Below are 19,643 nucleotides of genomic sequence, written 5' to 3' on the forward strand. Positions count from 1 at the left end.
GTAGTTGAGATTCCTTGCTGCGATTCTTGAGGTTCTTGATGTTGATTGTTTTGTCTTCTTTGCCATCAGTTTGCATTTTTCATCTTCACATTAAGATGTAATTTGCAGCAAACCAATCTGTGATCACTTCTTGTGTCAAAACAGTTAAGTGCAGTGCAGTCTTTAATCACATATTTTTTGTTTGCTAGGATGTCCATTTTCTATTTGGATTCTTTTCGAAGAATTAATTCATGAAGTAGAAGTTTTCACATTCTGCAAATTCTACCAGTCTTTCTCCATGTTCATCCCTGTTGCTGTAATCATACTTATCATCTGATGCTTGGTCTGGTGTTGTTTCCATTTCTTGTTAATGATGAAGCCTTCTGCACTGATTCATAAATTTTCTATAATGTGGCAACAAATAACGTCCACTTTTGAGCTTATTGAGGGCTTCCTCCTTTCTTCTCACCTCACTAATGCGTACAATATCCCATTTAAATCTTTTCAAGCTGGTGTTCCAGTTTTTGCAGTGCTGCTTCACTGTAGAGAGTCTGGCAGTTGTACTGTAGGTAGCAAATGAGATTTAAATGACTGCTGGTTGTTAACATCCAGTGACATCTTAATGTTTTTTTCCTGAACGCTGTCAGGCCATCTTTTTGAACACCATCCCGCTTATCAATTCTTTATATAAAAACGTTCGGGGGACAATACTTAGCTTCCAACGGGGAGAAGGAAGAAAGGCCAGGATCATCATCCAGCCCCAAATAACACATTTTAAGATGGAATAAATGTATTGTTTTGATAATCACCTTAACGAGTGCTGCAGATTTTTCTTTATATATTTATATCTTATATATAGTTGGTTAAATGTGTTGTAGCTAATATTTTTCACCTATTCCATGTTAGTTTAAACTTATATTGCCTATGTACAGTTTGTAAAGCCAATTATATACATAGGCAAGATTGGGATTTTGCCAACTTGAAATAGGCAATAATAAAAAAAACAATTGTGGTTAGTTCAGTTCCGATAAATATCGGACTTGATGACAAGCATCAAAATGACTACATTTACAGTATTTAGACGTTTTAGTGCCACTACCAATGTTGTTATCACCGCAGTAAAAAGAATTGTTATTTTTAGCAGTGAAATATATATATATATATATATATATATATATATATATATATATATACATGTAGAGGTATCAGTACCGTGTTAGCCGAGCTTCTATAATCAAAAAATCTAAAAATAAATAGATGATACCGTTCTGTGGCTAACGAAATGGTTTTATTTGTGCGAGCTTTCGAGATACACTGATCTCTTCTTCCGGCGATGTTACAGTGAATGAAGCTGTATATATATATAGTATAGTATATGCATCTGAAGGAGTGGCTCAGTGAGTAAATGCACTGAGTTTGAATCGGTGGAGCCTGGCTCATATCCTGGTGTCAGCTCTTTGTGACCTTGAGCACGTCATTTTATATTCCTATGCATCAGGCACCAAAACACATAGATTGTAAGCTCATCTGGGCAGGGACTGTGTTTGTAAAAATCCTATGTGCTGCTAACAGCAATTATAATTGTGAAGTGCTGTGAGTCCCATTGTGAGAAAAGCGCTATATGAAATAAAGTTATTATTAAAGAGGCAGTTCAAGCACTTCAACAAAAAATAAAATGTTGTTTTAATATATGCAGCCTTTGGTTAACCTTATTGAAAACGAATCACCTAGGCTGCTGATCGATCCCGTGATCGATCAGCAAAGATCCTGCTTCACAGGGTTCAATAAATGGCCGCCTTTTAGTTTAAATCAATCCGTCAGTCAGTGTAACTCAGCAGCTACAATGTATTCTTATATTACTACGCTAACATTATCTATTGTTACAGTTTGCAGCTCAAACTGCTGGAAACATTGGCAACAAATTATCACAAACAGGAAAGTGTTACAAAGATTTTGTACTGCTGGGGAGGTGGCTAAAGCCTATTATAAAAATCAAAAGATTATATTATATTAAAACGAATTAAAAATGGCATTAAGAGTTGAATAATATTTTAAATATGTAAGTATTATCTTATACTACAGAACTGATTTATGTTAAGTTATTATGAAGGGGGAATCCCCAGAAACATTAGGCGGTTCTCTTGCCCGGTCTAAATGTGAGCGAGGATCTGACTTATTGATGTAGCAGGATAGAACATATGTGGTTATATACTTTTGAGCTGGGACATTGTTGTTTCTAGAATCTGTGTATATAATGCCTCTATTAACTTCTATGTTATATTATTGTTATTACATTAACTATTATGGGTAACAAAGGAAAATTACGACATGGGCTTCAAACAGGTTGCTGCAGAGCATCTACAAAAGATATATTGGCTAAGTGGCACTTACAGGATCTTACAATAATGGTTATTTTTCTTCTTGCAGTGTAACATCTGAAATAGCGTTAGCGTAAATAAAATGCAACTCATATCATATGTGTTTGTTATCTTACAGGACATAGGATCCAGTGTCAAGTCGAGGTTCTTGTTCTTGATCTCGGCCTTCAGGACCCCGGTGTAAAACACAACATGTCCAGTTAGAAAAGCAGATACTGTATAACGATTAATGCTCAGGTTCTTGAAAGTTAAAGTGACTTTGAAGTCACTGCCAAATGTTGCATTATCTGCCTGAAAGTCCATCTCAGTATCGAGCACAGACTGTAGCTGATCGTCATCTCTGATTTCTTTTTTTACACCGTACATCAGGGCGGCCTCGAGGGCTAGTCTCTCTTCTTCAGTGCCTGTAAAAGAGCGCAGAGTGAGAAATCAAGATAGCCTCTTTGTTCACCTGAATGTCCAATTTTTGCAATCCCTAACAAATAGATGATTTAAAGTTCACTTCCAGGGTTAGAGGGAGAAGAAAATTGTACACTCATGTTAAGTGATACTGAATGATTACAGTACATACACTTCCAACCCCAATGCAATGCTACTCGTCAAGAAAGCATAACTTGTGGTTGCAGCAACCCCAACAGCAGAGATTTTCAAAGCAGGTCATAGGATTTGGGGGTTACCAATTAAAGTCTTCTGAATGTAAAAAAAAAAAAAAAAGCACATACAGTACAGAATACATATACATACACTACTGTATGTGCTTTTATATATATCTATATATACTGTGTGTATATATACAGTGTATATATATATATGTATATATATATATATATATACATATATATATATATATATATATATATATATATATATATATATATATATATATATATATATATATACTCTATATATACACACCCACTAACTGTATATTAACAAAAAGAATCGCATTGCTTTCAATGGGATAATTCTATTTTGAGAGATCTGATTCTATTGTTCCACAAGTTCTGCACCTTGAAAATATAATAAATGACTGTTTACTGCCATCATCATTTTATTCTAACAAACACACAACAAGAGAGTCCTTAAAGTGAGTGGTTATGTAGCTTAGAGGGCTACATATGTTCAAAATGACACAATCAGCTTATGATTTAGGGGAGAGAATTTCTAAGGAGTTTATATTGTAATGAGATCAAATTCAATCTGTGTACTTCACTTTGTATATACTGTTCTCTGGTTTTAATGTCTCTCTATCTCATCATATTATAAAGATATTCTCACATGGCCACATAGGCCTATTGCATCCAACACCCCTCCTCCCGTGCCCCATGCAACCGAAAACACCCGACGTGCATTTTGCTGCAGATGTCGACTTCATCAGGGCGATTTTTGTTTGATTATATTTATAACAACATAGATTGTGTATTTTTTTTTACTCCATGTGTGCTCCATTATTATTTTTGAGGTTCTTGCCTGTTCTTTTGGGCTTCTTTATTTGTATGCTTTACCAGGTCTGACGTGGAGTATACTTTTCTGGCTAACAATTTGCATCAAATGTAAGAAATACCCTTTTAAAAGCAAAATAAAGCCATGTGTCAAAACAAACCTCTATTTGCACATTCTTTATATTGATACAACTGCTCCTTTGTGTTTTAATATTCTAAGTATTGTAATCTCTATTCTATCAATCCCTACACACATTAGACCAATATAGTCAAAATATACATACCCACTGTATATACAGTACATCCTTCAAGGTATATGAAATGGCGTTGAAGCTACAGCAAATGAATGTGTCATTCTTTGCTTTGCAGTAATGTAAGAAGCCTATTTGTGTTATATTTCAGAGAAACAGGGTTTTCTCTTATTAACCAGCATAATTATTTGAAATGAGATTTGTACCTACCAAAACTACATAATTATACAGTCACTCGCAGGCATATCTGAGCTTGATGAACTATACCCATAGTGTTACTATGCAAACATGCCACACATATTGGTATTATATTAGTGTTTGATAAATGAGCCTTTCTGCCTCTGATCAGACTAAATAACAATATAAAATACACAATGTAGTGAACTGTTTATTTTGTGTGTGACTCTCATTCTTCCCTGCTTTTCTTCTGACTGTCATTGCTCCACTCTTCTGCTAACTGCTAGGTTTTCATTCTACAGCCTTTCCTTACAACCATCCTCTAGGGAGCTAGTAACTTAGCAACCGCACACTACTCACACTACAAACCTCATGGGATTGCATGGAAAATAGCCCTCCCATTAAATATTGAAAAACCCTAATGGTGATCACTGACATGCTTTCTTTTACTGGACATATTTTCCAATTCCTTTCCCCTTCCTCCCAAAATGCTATATATGTGGCAAACACTTCCCACACCCTCTATTTACAATTTCAAAACTGCCATCTAGGATAATGTGTATCGTTAATTCCAGATGTGTTTTGTTTGACAAGATCACACAAAGGGATTTTCATAGTGCTGTGGTTATATGTACTGAAATGTTAGGTTTATTTGGTGATTAAAAATGTATTATGGTTATACAGAGCAGAAAATACAGGCTCCGGTGAAGAGGAGAAAGAATACAAAATTCAGCATTCAAAATGGTTAATCCTTGGTGGAAGTATGAGTATTTTTATTATCCATAGCATTCTGTTTTTTTCAAAATATCCCCTTGATGTGAAGGTATGGAAAATGACGAACATTTTAGGGTATTAAATATTAACATTTTAGCTGGAAAGCATTTTTTGTTTAATTCTGTGCTTTGTGCATTTATTATATTGATTAATTACTTGAATATTATTTCTTCTGTACTTAAGAGAAATTCTCACTGTCAATCGTGTATAGATTTTGTTTCTGGTTTTGCCTTAGACATTTTTCAGGGTTTTTATTTGTGTGTATACAGGGTGTATATATATATATATATATATATATATATATATATATATATATATATATATATATATATATATATATATATATATATATAGCCTATAGGGAACCATGTTTAAAATGGTTTTTCAGGCAAAAAGTGACACTGTGTGCTTATTTGCATGTCATTTCCCAGAATCCCTTGCTGCAGTGGAAGTGCTGTATGCTGGGTGATAATGGGGAAAGGCGGGGTTGCAGACCTGCCTAAGACATGCAGATGAGCATACAGTTGTATTTGCATATTTGCTTTCCTGTGGAGGGTTTTTGTCACTTTTTTTACACACCATAACGTAACTCAGTATTATGGTATAGCCTATCCCATAGCCTCTTTGCATACCCAGTTAAATCAGCCCCACACTGATGAGACCCATTAAGGTCGAAACAGCTGTCTGTGGGTGGTTTTCTGGGTATGCACCTTAACCCTGGCTGTGCTCAAAGCTGTGACCATGCAGCAAGCTTAAGCCTATAGGGAACCATGTTAAAAATGGTTTTTGAGGCAAAAAGTGACACTGTGTGCTTATTTGCATGTCATTTCCCAGAATCCCTTGCTGCAGTGGAAGTGCTGTATGCTGGGTGATAATGGGGAAAGGCGGGGTTGCAGACCTGCCTAAGACATGCAAATGAGCATACAGTTGTATTTGCATATATATATATATATATATATACATATATACATATATACACGATTATGTAATAAATAATGTGAATATTATTTAATTATTTATAAAGATTCTAGCCAAATTTAAGATAAATATAAGTATTTAAATAAAATCCCACTTGGTCTTTAGTAAAACTATGTTAATACTTACTGTATTAAAAAAATTTATATATATGTATATATTATCTTGATTGATTGAAAATGTAATACTATATTTGATATATAAATATCACAAGCTCAGCACAAAAAAGGGTTTTTATATATTTACACATTAATTAATATATAGCATATTGTAATGTATGATTATTAAACATATTGTAATATATGTATGTCTGGCCAGGTCCCCTGGGTCCCCCTTCGTCCCCTTACCTCCCGCTGCGGCTGCAACTGGCAGCGGGGGCTGGGGAGAGTGCAAAGAGGGCTGTGAGTAATCCGGAGAGGTGACCGGGTCGCCGGGGGTCCGCAGCGGCTCCCTTTGCAGGGCACCACCATCTTGCTGCAGCCGCGCAAGCGCAGTAAAGCCTAGCGCATGCGCAGAAGTGTCCTGACAGCTGCCGGCCATCTTGGTACACCCTGTGCAAGCGCAGTACATTAAAGGAGCGGCGGGCATCACTCCAAGAGCTTTGCAGGGGAACTACAGCCCTCAGAAGGCACAGGGGCTGCTAGTCAGGTGGCTAAGCTTAGCCAATCGCGCGGCCGGACTCCCCTGCTCTGAGATGGATACATTAGGCACGCCAGAGACCACGCCAGTCGGAGCTGGGACACAGAAGGGTGAGGGTGTATGTGTAGGGTGTCTGTGGCCCCTGCACTAGGCCAGAGACCCCCTATTAGGCCCTGACACCCACAAGCTTGCGGCTGCTGCAGGGACAGGCCCATTAGATAGGGATATTGCCCCTGTTGTACCAAGTGTGAGTGACACAGCGGCGAACTGGAAATCCGGTGGTCTGGGACCAGATCACCCCACAGATAGAGACTCTCTTCATGGTGGGACCATCCAGCTGGATACCACCTCATGCAGAGGCAGAGGCTTTGCTGACGATGAGGCGCTGGATCAGCTGATCCCTGTTACTTTTTGTCATACACGGGTGCTGGAGCACCTGGGCAGGTACCTCACTAAGCGCACCAACAATAACACTTTCATTTACCGTGGATAGCGCTGTGACGCACATTGGGTGGGTTGGCTCTTGTGGACACCAGGGAAGTTGGGTGCCCACAAGTTGGTCACATGTGAATGTTCTCACAAGTGATCTTTTTATTTGCTATATGCAATACGGTGGAGGTTTCTTGTTGCCTTTTTCACCCACCATAACTTAAAACGTGATGGTAAACCTTAGTCTTGAAAATCGTAAAGCCAGCAGTACAACCAACTTCACACTGATGATACCCATTAAGGTTGAAACATGTCCGTGAATGGTTTCTCTGGTTTTGTATCTGATTCCCATGCTGTGCTTTAAAGCTGTGTTAACAGCGCAGATTAGCTTATATGGGCTCCATGTAACAATGGTTTTTCAGACAAAAGGTGGCACATTGTGTGCTCATTTGCATGTCATTTCCCAGAATCCCTTGCTGCAGTGGAAGTGCTGTATGCTGGGTGATAATGGGGAAAGGCGGGGTTGCAGACCTGCCTAAGACATGCAAATGAGCATACAGTTGTATTTGCATATATATATATATATATATATATATACATATATACATATATACACGATTATGTAATAAATAATGTGAATATTATTTAATTATTTATAAAGATTCTAGCCAAATTTAAGATAAATATAAGTATTTAAATAAAATCCCACTTGGTCTTTAGTAAAACTATGTTAATACTTACTGTATTAAAAAAAATTATATATATGTATATATTATCTTGATTGATTGAAAATGTAATACTATATTTGATATATAAATATCACAAGCTCAGCACAAAAAAGGGTTTTTATATATTTACACATTAATTAATATATAGCATATTGTAATGTATGATTATTAAACATATTGTAATATATGTATGTCTGGCCAGGTCCCCTGGGTCCCCCTTCGTCCCCTTACCTCCCGCTGCGGCTGCAACTGGCAGCGGGGGCTGGGGAGAGTGCAAAGAGGGCTGTGAGTAATCCGGAGAGGTGACCGGGTCGCCGGGGGTCCGCAGCGGCTCCCTTTGCAGGGCACCACCATCTTGCTGCAGCCGCGCAAGCGCAGTAAAGCCTAGCGCATGCGCAGAAGTGTCCTGACAGCTGCCGGCCATCTTGGTACACCCTGTGCAAGCGCAGTACATTAAAGGAGCGGCGGGCATCACTCCAAGAGCTTTGCAGGGGAACTACAGCCCTCAGAAGGCACAGGGGCTGCTAGTCAGGTGGCTAAGCTTAGCCAATCGCGCGGCCGGACTCCCCTGCTCTGAGATGGATACATTAGGCACGCCAGAGACCACGCCAGTCGGAGCTGGGACACAGAAGGGTGAGGGTGTATGTGTAGGGTGTCTGTGGCCCCTGCACTAGGCCAGAGACCCCCTATTAGGCCCTGACACCCACAAGCTTGCGGCTGCTGCAGGGACAGGCCCATTAGATAGGGATATTGCCCCTGTTGTACCAAGTGTGAGTGACACAGCGGCGAACTGGAAATCCGGTGGTCTGGGACCAGATCACCCCACAGATAGAGACTCTCTTCATGGTGGGACCATCCAGCTGGATACCACCTCATGCAGAGGCAGAGGCTTTGCTGACGATGAGGCGCTGGATCAGCTGATCCCTGTTACTTTTTGTCATACACGGGTGCTGGAGCACCTGGGCAGGTACCTCACTAAGCGCACCAACAATAACACTTTCATTTACCGTGGATAGCGCTGTGACGCACATTGGGTGGGTTGGCTCTTGTGGACACCAGGGAAGTTGGGTGCCCACAAGTTGGTCACATGTGAATGTTCTCACAAGTGATCTTTTTATTTGCTATATGCAATACGGTGGAGGTTTCTTGTTGCCTTTTTCACCCACCATAACTTAAAACGTGATGGTAAACCTTAGTCTTGAAAATCGTAAAGCCAGCAGTACAACCAACTTCACACTGATGATACCCATTAAGGTTGAAACATGTCCGTGAATGGTTTCTCTGGTTTTGTATCTGATTCCCATGCTGTGCTTTAAAGCTGTGTTAACAGCGCAGATTAGCTTATATGGGCTCCATGTAACAATGGTTTTTCAGACAAAAGGTGGCACATTGTGTGCTCATTTGCATGTCATTTCCCAGAATCCCTTGCTGCAGTGGAAGTGCTGTATGCTGGGTGATAATGGGGAAAGGCGGGGTTGCAGACCTGCCTAAGACATGCAAATGAGCATACAGTTGTATTTGCATATATATATATATATATATATATATATATATATATATATATATATACATATATACATATATACACGATTATGTAATAAATAATGTGAATATTATTTAATTATTTATAAAGATTCTAGCCAAATTTAAGATAAATATAAGTATTTAAATAAAATCCCACTTGGTCTTTAGTAAAACTATGTTAATACTTACTGTATTAAAAAAAATTATATATATGTATATATTATCTTGATTGATTGAAAATGTAATACTATATTTGATATATAAATATCACAAGCTCAGCACAAAAAAGGGTTTTTATATATTTACACATTAATTAATATATAGCATATTGTAATGTATGATTATTAAACATATTGTAATATATGTATGTCTGGCCAGGTCCCCTGGGTCCCCCTTCGTCCCCTTACCTCCCGCTGCGGCTGCAACTGGCAGCGGGGGCTGGGGAGAGTGCAAAGAGGGCTGTGAGTAATCCGGAGAGGTGACCGGGTCGCCGGGGGTCCGCAGCGGCTCCCTTTGCAGGGCACCACCATCTTGCTGCAGCCGCGCAAGCGCAGTAAAGCCTAGCGCATGCGCAGAAGTGTCCTGACAGCTGCCGGCCATCTTGGTACACCCTGTGCAAGCGCAGTACATTAAAGGAGCGGCGGGCATCACTCCAAGAGCTTTGCAGGGGAACTACAGCCCTCAGAAGGCACAGGGGCTGCTAGTCAGGTGGCTAAGCTTAGCCAATCGCGCGGCCGGACTCCCCTGCTCTGAGATGGATACATTAGGCACGCCAGAAACCACGCCAGTCGGAGCTGGGACACAGAAGGGTGAGGGTGTATGTGTAGGGTGTCTGTGGCCCCTGCACTAGGCCAGAGACCCCCTATTAGGCCCTGACACCCACAAGCTTGCGGCTGCTGCAGGGACAGGCCCATTAGATAGGGATATTGCCCCTGTTGTACCAAGTGTGAGTGACACAGCGGCGAACTGGAAATCCGGTGGTCTGGGACCAGATCACCCCACAGATAGAGACTCTCTTCATGGTGGGACCATCCAGCTGGATACCACCTCATGCAGAGGCAGAGGCTTTGCTGACGATGAGGCGCTGGATCAGCTGATCCCTGTTACTTTTTGTCATACACGGGTGCTGGAGCACCTGGGCAGGTACCTCACTAAGCGCACCAACAATAACACTTTCATTTACCGTGGATAGCGCTGTGACGCACATTGGGTGGGTTGGCTCTTGTGGACACCAGGGAAGTTGGGTGCCCACAAGTTGGTCACATGTGAATGTGCTCACAAGTGATCTTTTTATTTGCTATATGCAATACGGTGGAGGTTTCTTGTTGCCTTTTTCACCCACCATAACTTAAAACGTGATGGTAAACCTTAGTCTTGAAAATCGTAAAGCCAGCAGTACAACCAACTTCACACTGATGATACCCATTAAGGTTGAAACATGTCCGTGAATGGTTTCTCTGGTTTTGTATCTGATTCCCATGCTGTGCTTTAAAGCTGTGTTAACAGCGCAGATTAGTTTATATGGGCTCCATGTAACAATGGTTTTTCAGACAAAAGGTGACACATTGTGTGCTCATTTGCATGTCATTTCCCAGAATCCCTTGCTGCAGTGGAAGCACTGTATGCTGGGGATAATGGTGAAAGGAAGGGTTGCAGACCTGCTTATGACATGTGAATGTGCTCACAAGTGATCTTTTATTTGCTATATGCAATACGGTGGAGGTTTCTTTTTGCCCTTTTCACCCACCATAACTTAAAACGTATTTATATATACATACATACAATATGCTATATATTAATTAATGTGTATATATTTCAATATATATATATATATATAGTTGTATCCCTTTTTATCTTGTGTGCATATTGTAGTGTGCTTAGCTAGCTTTCTGGGAGTGAATATTACATATCGATACGGTTCACAAACTGTTTACTGTTAAACAACTATTACTGTACTGTAGACTCTATTTTACTCAACACATACAAAAAACTACCACTGCCATCTAGTGGTAGAATATTATATAACACTATATGTACTTCCGGTCATGCTTATACCCTCATATCCTTAACCATTCACCTCCCAAAGGTAGGATAATCAATACAATACATATATACATATATACACACACAAAGTGGCAAGAAAAAGTTTGTGAACCCCTTAGGATTTTCACGTATTTCACATATTTCAAATCTAAAAGGTTATTAGAGCTTAATCTAAGTCCTACTAATAAGATAAAGATAACCTGATCAAACAAATTATACAAAAATATGATACTTTTTCAACATTTATTTATCCACAAATGATTCAATGTTCAATATCCATGTGTGATAAAGTATGTGAACCTTTAGATTCAGTACCTGGCGGCACCCCCTTCAGCAGCAATGACTTCAACTAAGCGTTTCCTGTAACTGCTGGTTAGTCTCTCACCAGTTCTGAGGAATTTGGTCCCATTCCTCTCAAAAACCTGCTTCTACTCACTTTCAGTTCAGCTTCAGCTCACGGATGGGTGTGAGGACATTCTCCTCTATAATCTTCAGATACAATACAGACTTCATGGTTGTGTCAATGATGGCAAGCTGTCAAGGTATTGAGGCAGCAAAGCTGCCCCAAATCCTCACAATCCCACCACCATGCTTGACAGTTGAGATAAGGTTTGAACGCAATGTTTGTTTTTCGCCAAACATAATGTTTCTCATTGAGGCAAAAAGTCCTACCTTTGACTTGTCTGTCCAAAGAACATTGTTCCAGAAGTCTTGTAAATCATCTATGCTCTCTTTGATGAACTTCAGATGGGCAGCAATGTTCTTTTTAGAGAGCAGTGATTAAATCCTGGGTATCCTTCCATAAACATCATTCTTGTTAAGTCTTTTTCTTATAGTTGAGTCATGAACACATACATTTGCCAAGGCAAGAGTGGTCTGCAAATCCTTGAATGTTGCTTTGTGGTTCTTTGTGACTTCCTGGATGATTTACCGGTTTGTTATTGGAGAGATTTGGGTAGGACGACTGCTCCTGAGTAGGGTGAGTGTGGTCTTGATCTTTCTCTATTTGTAGAATGTGGATTGGCGGTGCCCCAAATCCTTAGAAATTATTTTGTATCCTTTTTTGAGACTGATGAGCATCTATAACTGCTTTTCTCAGGTCCTTAGAGATTTCTTTTGATCATGGCATGATATGTTTCCACACACCTATATGGTGAAGGCCAAAATCAACATTTCTGATCTTTATATAAGGTGGGGCCTCCCAAACCCACCTGAAGATCTATCTAATTATTTAAACACCTTATTATAATTATCCCCTTTAATTTAGTTGATAAATTCAGGGTTTCATTTACATTTACACATACCTGACTTTTAATTACTCATTGTTTGTCTACTTAATACATCCTTTTGTTTCAAAAGACATGGAACTGGTTAATATAAACCCTATTGCATATTTAAGAAAGGACTGGTTGTGTTATAATGAAAAAAATATGGAATTTCCGAGCATCAATAACTGCTTTTCTGAGGTCCTGAGTGAGTTCTTTTGTTTGTGGCGGATGGGTTTCCACACACCTGTATGGTGAAGACGAAATGTACAAAGTTTTTGATCTTTATATAGGGTGGGACCTTCCAAACTCACTCCTAAAGATCTGCCTAATTATTTAAACACCTGATTCTAATCACCCCTTTAATTTAGCTGATAAAACCAGGGTTGCTTGATTTTGTACATACACTGACTCTTAATTACTCATTGTTTGTCCAATTCTACATAATTTTGTTTCAATAGAAAGAGAATTGGTTAATATAAACCTTGTTGAATATTAAGAAATTACAGGATTTGATTCAAGAAGGTTATTATGGAAACATTAGGGAATTTCCATAATTATCATTGGGGTTCACAAATTTTTCTGACCAGTGTGTGTGTGTGTGTGTGTGTGTGTGTGTGTGTGTGTGTGTGTGTGTGTGTGTGTGTGTGTGTGTATATATATAAATATATATATATATATATATATATATATATATATATATATATATATATATATATATGAGTGCACACTCCTAGTGCATATGTAGCCATGGCTGCTCCAGACTGCCTCTCTGCCTCCTGACACATAAGTCCTTTCTAGCTATAGGCTGTGGCAAGCTATCCTAGGGCTTTGATCCCCCCATGTTGACTGTCTGAGTGACTGAAAAGGTGGTGCCACAAAGGTCTGTGTATAACCAATCATGGTGCAGACCTTGTGCCCTCCCCATCTGGTGCATCAGAGAGGAAGTGCTAAATTATAGCAGTTCAGCTCCCACCCTCCTTAGGTGAGGACGCAAGAAGTTGAGCTCTCAGTCTATTGGGTTGGGGTATGGATGGAATCTGCCCTAGTGGGGGACTAATGCTGGAAATCCTGGCGCCCACTGGAGCTGGAGGCGTTGACACCCTTAGTGAACATTGAAGATCTACAAAAGCCTGTCCTGTTCCTCACACCATTGCGGACCACTCAGCTCTCCTGGACCCTCACAGGTATGACCGCACCACAAACAGCAGTAACCAGTAGTACATCTCACCAGAGAGGGGGGGGGGAACCGTGTTACACATATATAGTAATTATAACAAATTTATTAAAATAAGGACAACATAGTCCGCTAAGAATAAGAAAAATAAAAAACAAACAGTAAAAAAGTAGACCAGTGAAGCAGTATTACTAAAAATAGGTGGAATATGCCTTGAGGGAAATAGTCTATGAGGAGCAGTGTTTGGTTCAAATAAAAAATACTGCAGCTCCATGTGTACATTATATATATATATATATATATATATAGTATATTGAGTAATTCTAAAGTAAATTTTACACGAACACAGGGCATAAATGAGTAACAAGTGAGAAGAAACCACCATGTGTTCTTCCAGAAGATGGTGCAAAAGCAATAACATCCAAGAAGAATGGGAAGGCTCCAGGGGAAAATGGAATTACAAGTGAAATCTTTAAATAAGCGGGGGAAGAGGTAGAAAAATTCCTTTCAAAACTCTTTACATACTGCTTGAAGAACAAGAACATTCCAGAACCATCGTGTAATGTCATAGTTATCCTCATTCACAAGAAAGGAGACAAAGAAGACCTTAAGAACTACAGATTACTTCCAATCACTTGCAAGATTTTAATGAAGAAACTCATCAGCTGCAAGAGACCCATACTTTGGCCAGCCTAGAGAACAAGCAGGATTACCAGTGGATACAACACAATGGACCACATTCAAGTCACGGAAGACATTATTTCCTAAAGTAATAAATATTATCTACCACTCATTTTAGGATTCATAAATTATGAAAAAGCATTTGATTCTGTCTACAACTCAGCAGTCCTTGATGCATTAAGAAGACAACATGTTGAAGAAGCGTACATTGAAATTCTGAAGAACATTTACGAGAATGCCACATCAACCATTAGATTACATGAAGATACAAGCAAAATACGGATCAGTAGGGGAGTGAAACAGGGAGACACCATGTCACCAAAGCTTTCCAAAGCAACACTTGAAGAATGTGGGAATAAAAAGGAATCGCAAGCAACAGTGAATATGTGAGTCACCAACGATTTGCAGATGACATTTTTATTTTTGCCACAAATCCAGAAGACCTCCAGCAACAAATTGGAGAACTCTCCAAAGCAAGTAAGAAAGTGGACCTCTGTATGAATCTCAGTTAGACCAGGATGATGTTCAACAAATGTGTCAAGTCTGCAAAGATGATGATTAAATAAATGGACTAGAAGTAGAAATTGAAGACTCTGGGCATATTAGAGTCGGAGTGTGTCGGAGTAGAGTGTGAGATGGGTAGGCAGATTATTGGAGATAAGGAAAAAGCAGAGGTATTAAACAAATTCTTTGCTTCTGTGTTTACCAGGGAAGAATCAAGTTCAATAGCAGAAGGAAACCACAATCTCCATATTAATGAACAATTGGTTAACTGAGGAAGAAGTTCATAAGCGACTTGAAAAAATTAAAGTAAATAAGGCACCTGGCCCCGATGGCATACATCCAAGAGTTCTCAAGGAGTTAAGTTCAGTAATAGCCAAACCATTATATTTAATATTCAAGGACTCCATTTCCACAGGCTCAGTACCACAAGATTGGCATAAAGCAGATGTGGTGCCCATATTTAAAAAAAAAGCTGTGTGTGCTGTGCACGCGCATAGTAAGTGAAACTTCTTTGACTTTTGTCACAGAAATTGTATTTGTATTGGTGATGTTTTAATTAAAAATCAAAATACAATTTCATTGACAAAACGCAAATAAATTTGACTTATAATGCGCGTGCTCGGCACACATCCCCTGTATTAGCTATTTGCACTGTGTGAATTCCTCGTGTGTATGTGTGTCAGCCAGTGTATGTGTGTCAGTCAGTGTGTGTGTGTGTGTGTGTGTGTGTGTGTGTATGTGTCAGTCAGTGTGTGTGTGTATGTGTGTCAGTCTGTGTGTGTATGTGTGTGTGTGTGTGTGTGTCAGTCAGTGTGTGTATGCGTGTCAGTCTGTGTGTGTATGCGTGTCAGTCAGTGTGTGTATGCGTGTCAGTCAGGGCGCATGTCCCCCCCCCCCCGGGGGGGAGGGGTACGCAGAATTTCGGAAAGGGGGGGGAGGGGTGCGCAGAATTTCGGAAAGGGGGGGGGAGGTGGTGCGCAATGTTACACCCCGCCCGTGGCTGCAGCAGGAAACACACACTGACTGACACACATACACACACACACACACTGACACACATACACACACACTGACTGACACACACACACACACTGACTGACACACACACTGGCTGACACACATACACACACTCTGACTGACACACATACACACACTGACTGACACACATACACACTGACTGACACACACACACACACACACACACACACACACACACACACACACACACACACACACACACACACACACACACACACACACACACACACACACACACTGACTGACACACATACACACACACACACTGACTGACACACATACACACACACACACTGACTGACACACATACACACACACTGACACACATACACACACATACACACATACACACACACACACACACACTGACTGACACACATACACACACACACTGACTGACACACATACACACACTGACTGACACACATACACACTGACTGACACACATACACACACTGACTGACACACATACACACACTGACTGACACACACACATACACATACACACATTGACTGACACACACACATACACACATTGACTGACACACACACACACACACACACACACACACACACACACACACACACACACACACACACACACACACACACACACACACACACTGACTGACACACATACACACACACATACACACACACTGACTGACACACACACACACACACACACACACACACACACTGACTGACACACATACACACACTGACTGACACACATACACACACATACACACATTGACTGACACACACGCATACACAGAGGGCCCGGGAACGCCCGCATCAGTGGAGGGCGGAATGGCGCCACTGTCAATGGGCGCTAGGAGCGTGTGGGGGGAACGGCGCCGCTGCCAGTCGCTTCTGCGCATGTGTGGCGCCTGGCAGCATCGCCATGACTACTGCGCATGCGTGGCGCGGGCAGTGCAGAGCATGGCGGTAGCTGAACAGCTCCCCTTGCTGCCTGTACGCGAGTGAGCCCAGCAGCGTATGCGCATGGGCATGGGGCTCTGTCTGAGTCTCCACTCCAGCCCGACAGAGCGCGTGGCTGGGACAGAGAGCGGGCCTGGTCCCAGGAGCTGGTCAGCGGGTCCCCGCTGCCCCGGATGCCGCCCATGCCCATCTCCACCTGGGGGAAATTGCAGCCGTTAAGAGGGGCTGCCGCCGCATATGTCGCAGCTGGGACAGAGAGCCCAGGGAGCCACTGTACACTAGCAATACACGTGGGGGGAATTGCGGCCGTTTGGAGTGGCGCCGGCGACTATTGCCGCCGCAGCCGCATATGTCTGCGGCCATGTTGGGGGAGCCGCCGCATCTGATTTTTTGAGCGGTTGGGATCATGTCAGTGTTGGGGTCGGGCTGAGCCAGAACACAGCCCGGCCTCAACTGCCAGCACTGACGTCACATCCGTTTCATTTCTGTCTCCACAATCCATGTTTGCCCCAGTTGGAATGAGGTGCCACTAAGGAAGTTTCACTTCAAAAGGGAGCCACAGCTGCGGCCGCCTTTATCCTAATGCGGCCGTAGCGGCGCAACTCTGATAAACGCGGGCAGATGCAGTATTTTTTTCATTGGGTGATGATGACGCCATAGTCATCCCTTCTCTAAGCAAGACCGCAAAAAAAGTTGCGAGTAAGATTTGCCTAGGAATATCATTGTATCTATATAGCAAGTGTAACTAAGATGTGGACCGTGAAGGAATCCACTAGCAGTTAGGTTTCTGCACAGACTCCTCTTACAATTAAGGTGACAAACGGAGGGCATTAGGAGCAGCAGGGACACAGTGTTTGATACAGCACCTTGTAAGCTCCAACTACCCACACAATTAACAGCTCCTATATACAGTACCGACCAAGTTTATTCTAAAACGGCTAGAGCCACAAGCCGCGAGGTTTCCCGGCTTCCTAAACGAATCCCCTCGGCGTGCCGCGCGTCACCGATGCGCGGTCACGCTTCATCGGGTGCGTGCGCGCCATGTGCCCCTGCCCAGGGCTCCCCGAAGGGAGCCCTGGAGTCCTCTAATGTGGGGGACGGCGGTGGGGGGCTCCGGGGGTCACGGTGGACCCGGAGAGGGGAGGGGGGTGCCTCGATCGGAGGACAAATCCTCCGAGGCTCCGGCGCGCGCCCGGGACACCCCGGCGCGCGCCCGGTTTCTGTCACGGCCGAGACCAGGCAAAAGTTAGAATAAAAACGGCCGCGACTGTACACTTACATTTAATATATGTGGCACAATATATGTATATTAACAGGAAGTGGGAACCAAGTCATAAATTATGACTAATGAAATAGGATACCACAGAGGCTAAATATGTATAGGATATCTGTGTGATCTTAAATACAAAATATAGAGCAATGTAATTTGAGGAGAAGAGAAAGCACTTGCTAATATTCAGTTTATGTGTCTCATGTGTGCATGCAACTATTATGTATGCACATATTAGACTACTAGAAGTTGAATAATATATTGTGTACTACTAAAATTACAGCTTATTGCTAAAGGTACTTCATTGAAAACAAGAGAATACACCTTTTTTGCTTTTTATACAAACTTTATTAGGAAGCAAAGAAAGGGATAATTAACCACACACCACCATCTTTATTATTTCATTTAAAATATTTCACAATTCATCACTATATGCACACCATGATATATATATATATATGTTTGCACCTTAATAGTGCACTTTATTAAATTTGGGGATTTACGATCGACACTACACAACTTCCTTAACACTAACGTTTATTACTTTCACTTATGTGGGTGGTGACTAAGATATACTTTATAAATTATCCTAGGCATCATTGTCAAATCAGTCCCATTTACATATAGAACTGATTTGATACGCTTATTTGAATATAGGTTTTAAGATAAATTGTGCAAAATAAAAGATACACCAGTGGAGGTGAATTTTTCACCTCTTTTAGTAAAAATAAGAGGTTGAGAGTCTGGTGGGATCAGACAGAATCTACAGCAAGAGATCTTCTACATGCAGGGACTAGGGTAGAGGTATACCCCCAGGGCCCAGTTAGTCCCCTGAGACACTGTAGAGGAATACTGTATGTGATAGGGACTGCCTTAAGACAGGGACTCCTTCACCATACTCAGAGAGGAAGAGACATGCTGCAGGACTTTGCTTGAATGCCTGTGCAGCCTGAGTGCAGAAATAGTATCTGACTCCATAGCAGAGACTGTGGTAAGGGATAATTCCGGCTGGGGATCCCTCCTCTGTGGAGTCAGCGTGTGTATCCATTCCTGCAGAGAGCAGCGCAGCACAGCGTGGGATCACTGCAGTGTTGCTGAGTTCCAAGGATTATCCTGATCAGGAGCAGTGATCAGGGAGGTAGTATAATAAGTGCACCACCGGGCCCCAACACAGGGAAGCACTATCCCTCACACTCACATTCACCTTATTGTTGTGGACACTCAAGGGACTGAGGGTGATGTGATGATGGACATGTGGGTGAGGAGATGGTATGCATTCAGGGTGATGCAATGTTATTTCTATGATGTATTAATGTTATGCAAAGAGAGTTTCATTGAAGTTATCGTTCATGCTCAGTAAATACTGTTTATTCACATTGTGTGTATTTACTGGATGGTTGTTCTGGTGAGGGCACACTCCCACC

The 19,643-nt window shown here is 41.3% G+C and overlaps 1 protein-coding gene across 1 annotated transcript in view; it reads right to left on the reverse strand.

Annotated features, from left to right (window-relative positions):
* Nucleotides 1-19,643, reverse strand: part of F13A1 (coagulation factor XIII A chain) — a 171,951-nt gene that overhangs the window by 32,862 nt on the left and 119,446 nt on the right. The window contains exon 12 of the mRNA XM_075585799.1: nucleotides 2,474-2,761. Coding sequence (XP_075441914.1) covers nucleotides 2,474-2,761 — 288 coding nt within the window. The remainder of the gene's footprint in view (nucleotides 1-2,473; nucleotides 2,762-19,643) is intronic.

The sequence above is a fragment of the Ascaphus truei genome, chromosome 2 (assembly GCF_040206685.1).
Source record: "Ascaphus truei isolate aAscTru1 chromosome 2, aAscTru1.hap1, whole genome shotgun sequence".
Classification (NCBI taxonomy): Eukaryota; Metazoa; Chordata; class Amphibia; order Anura; family Ascaphidae; genus Ascaphus; species Ascaphus truei.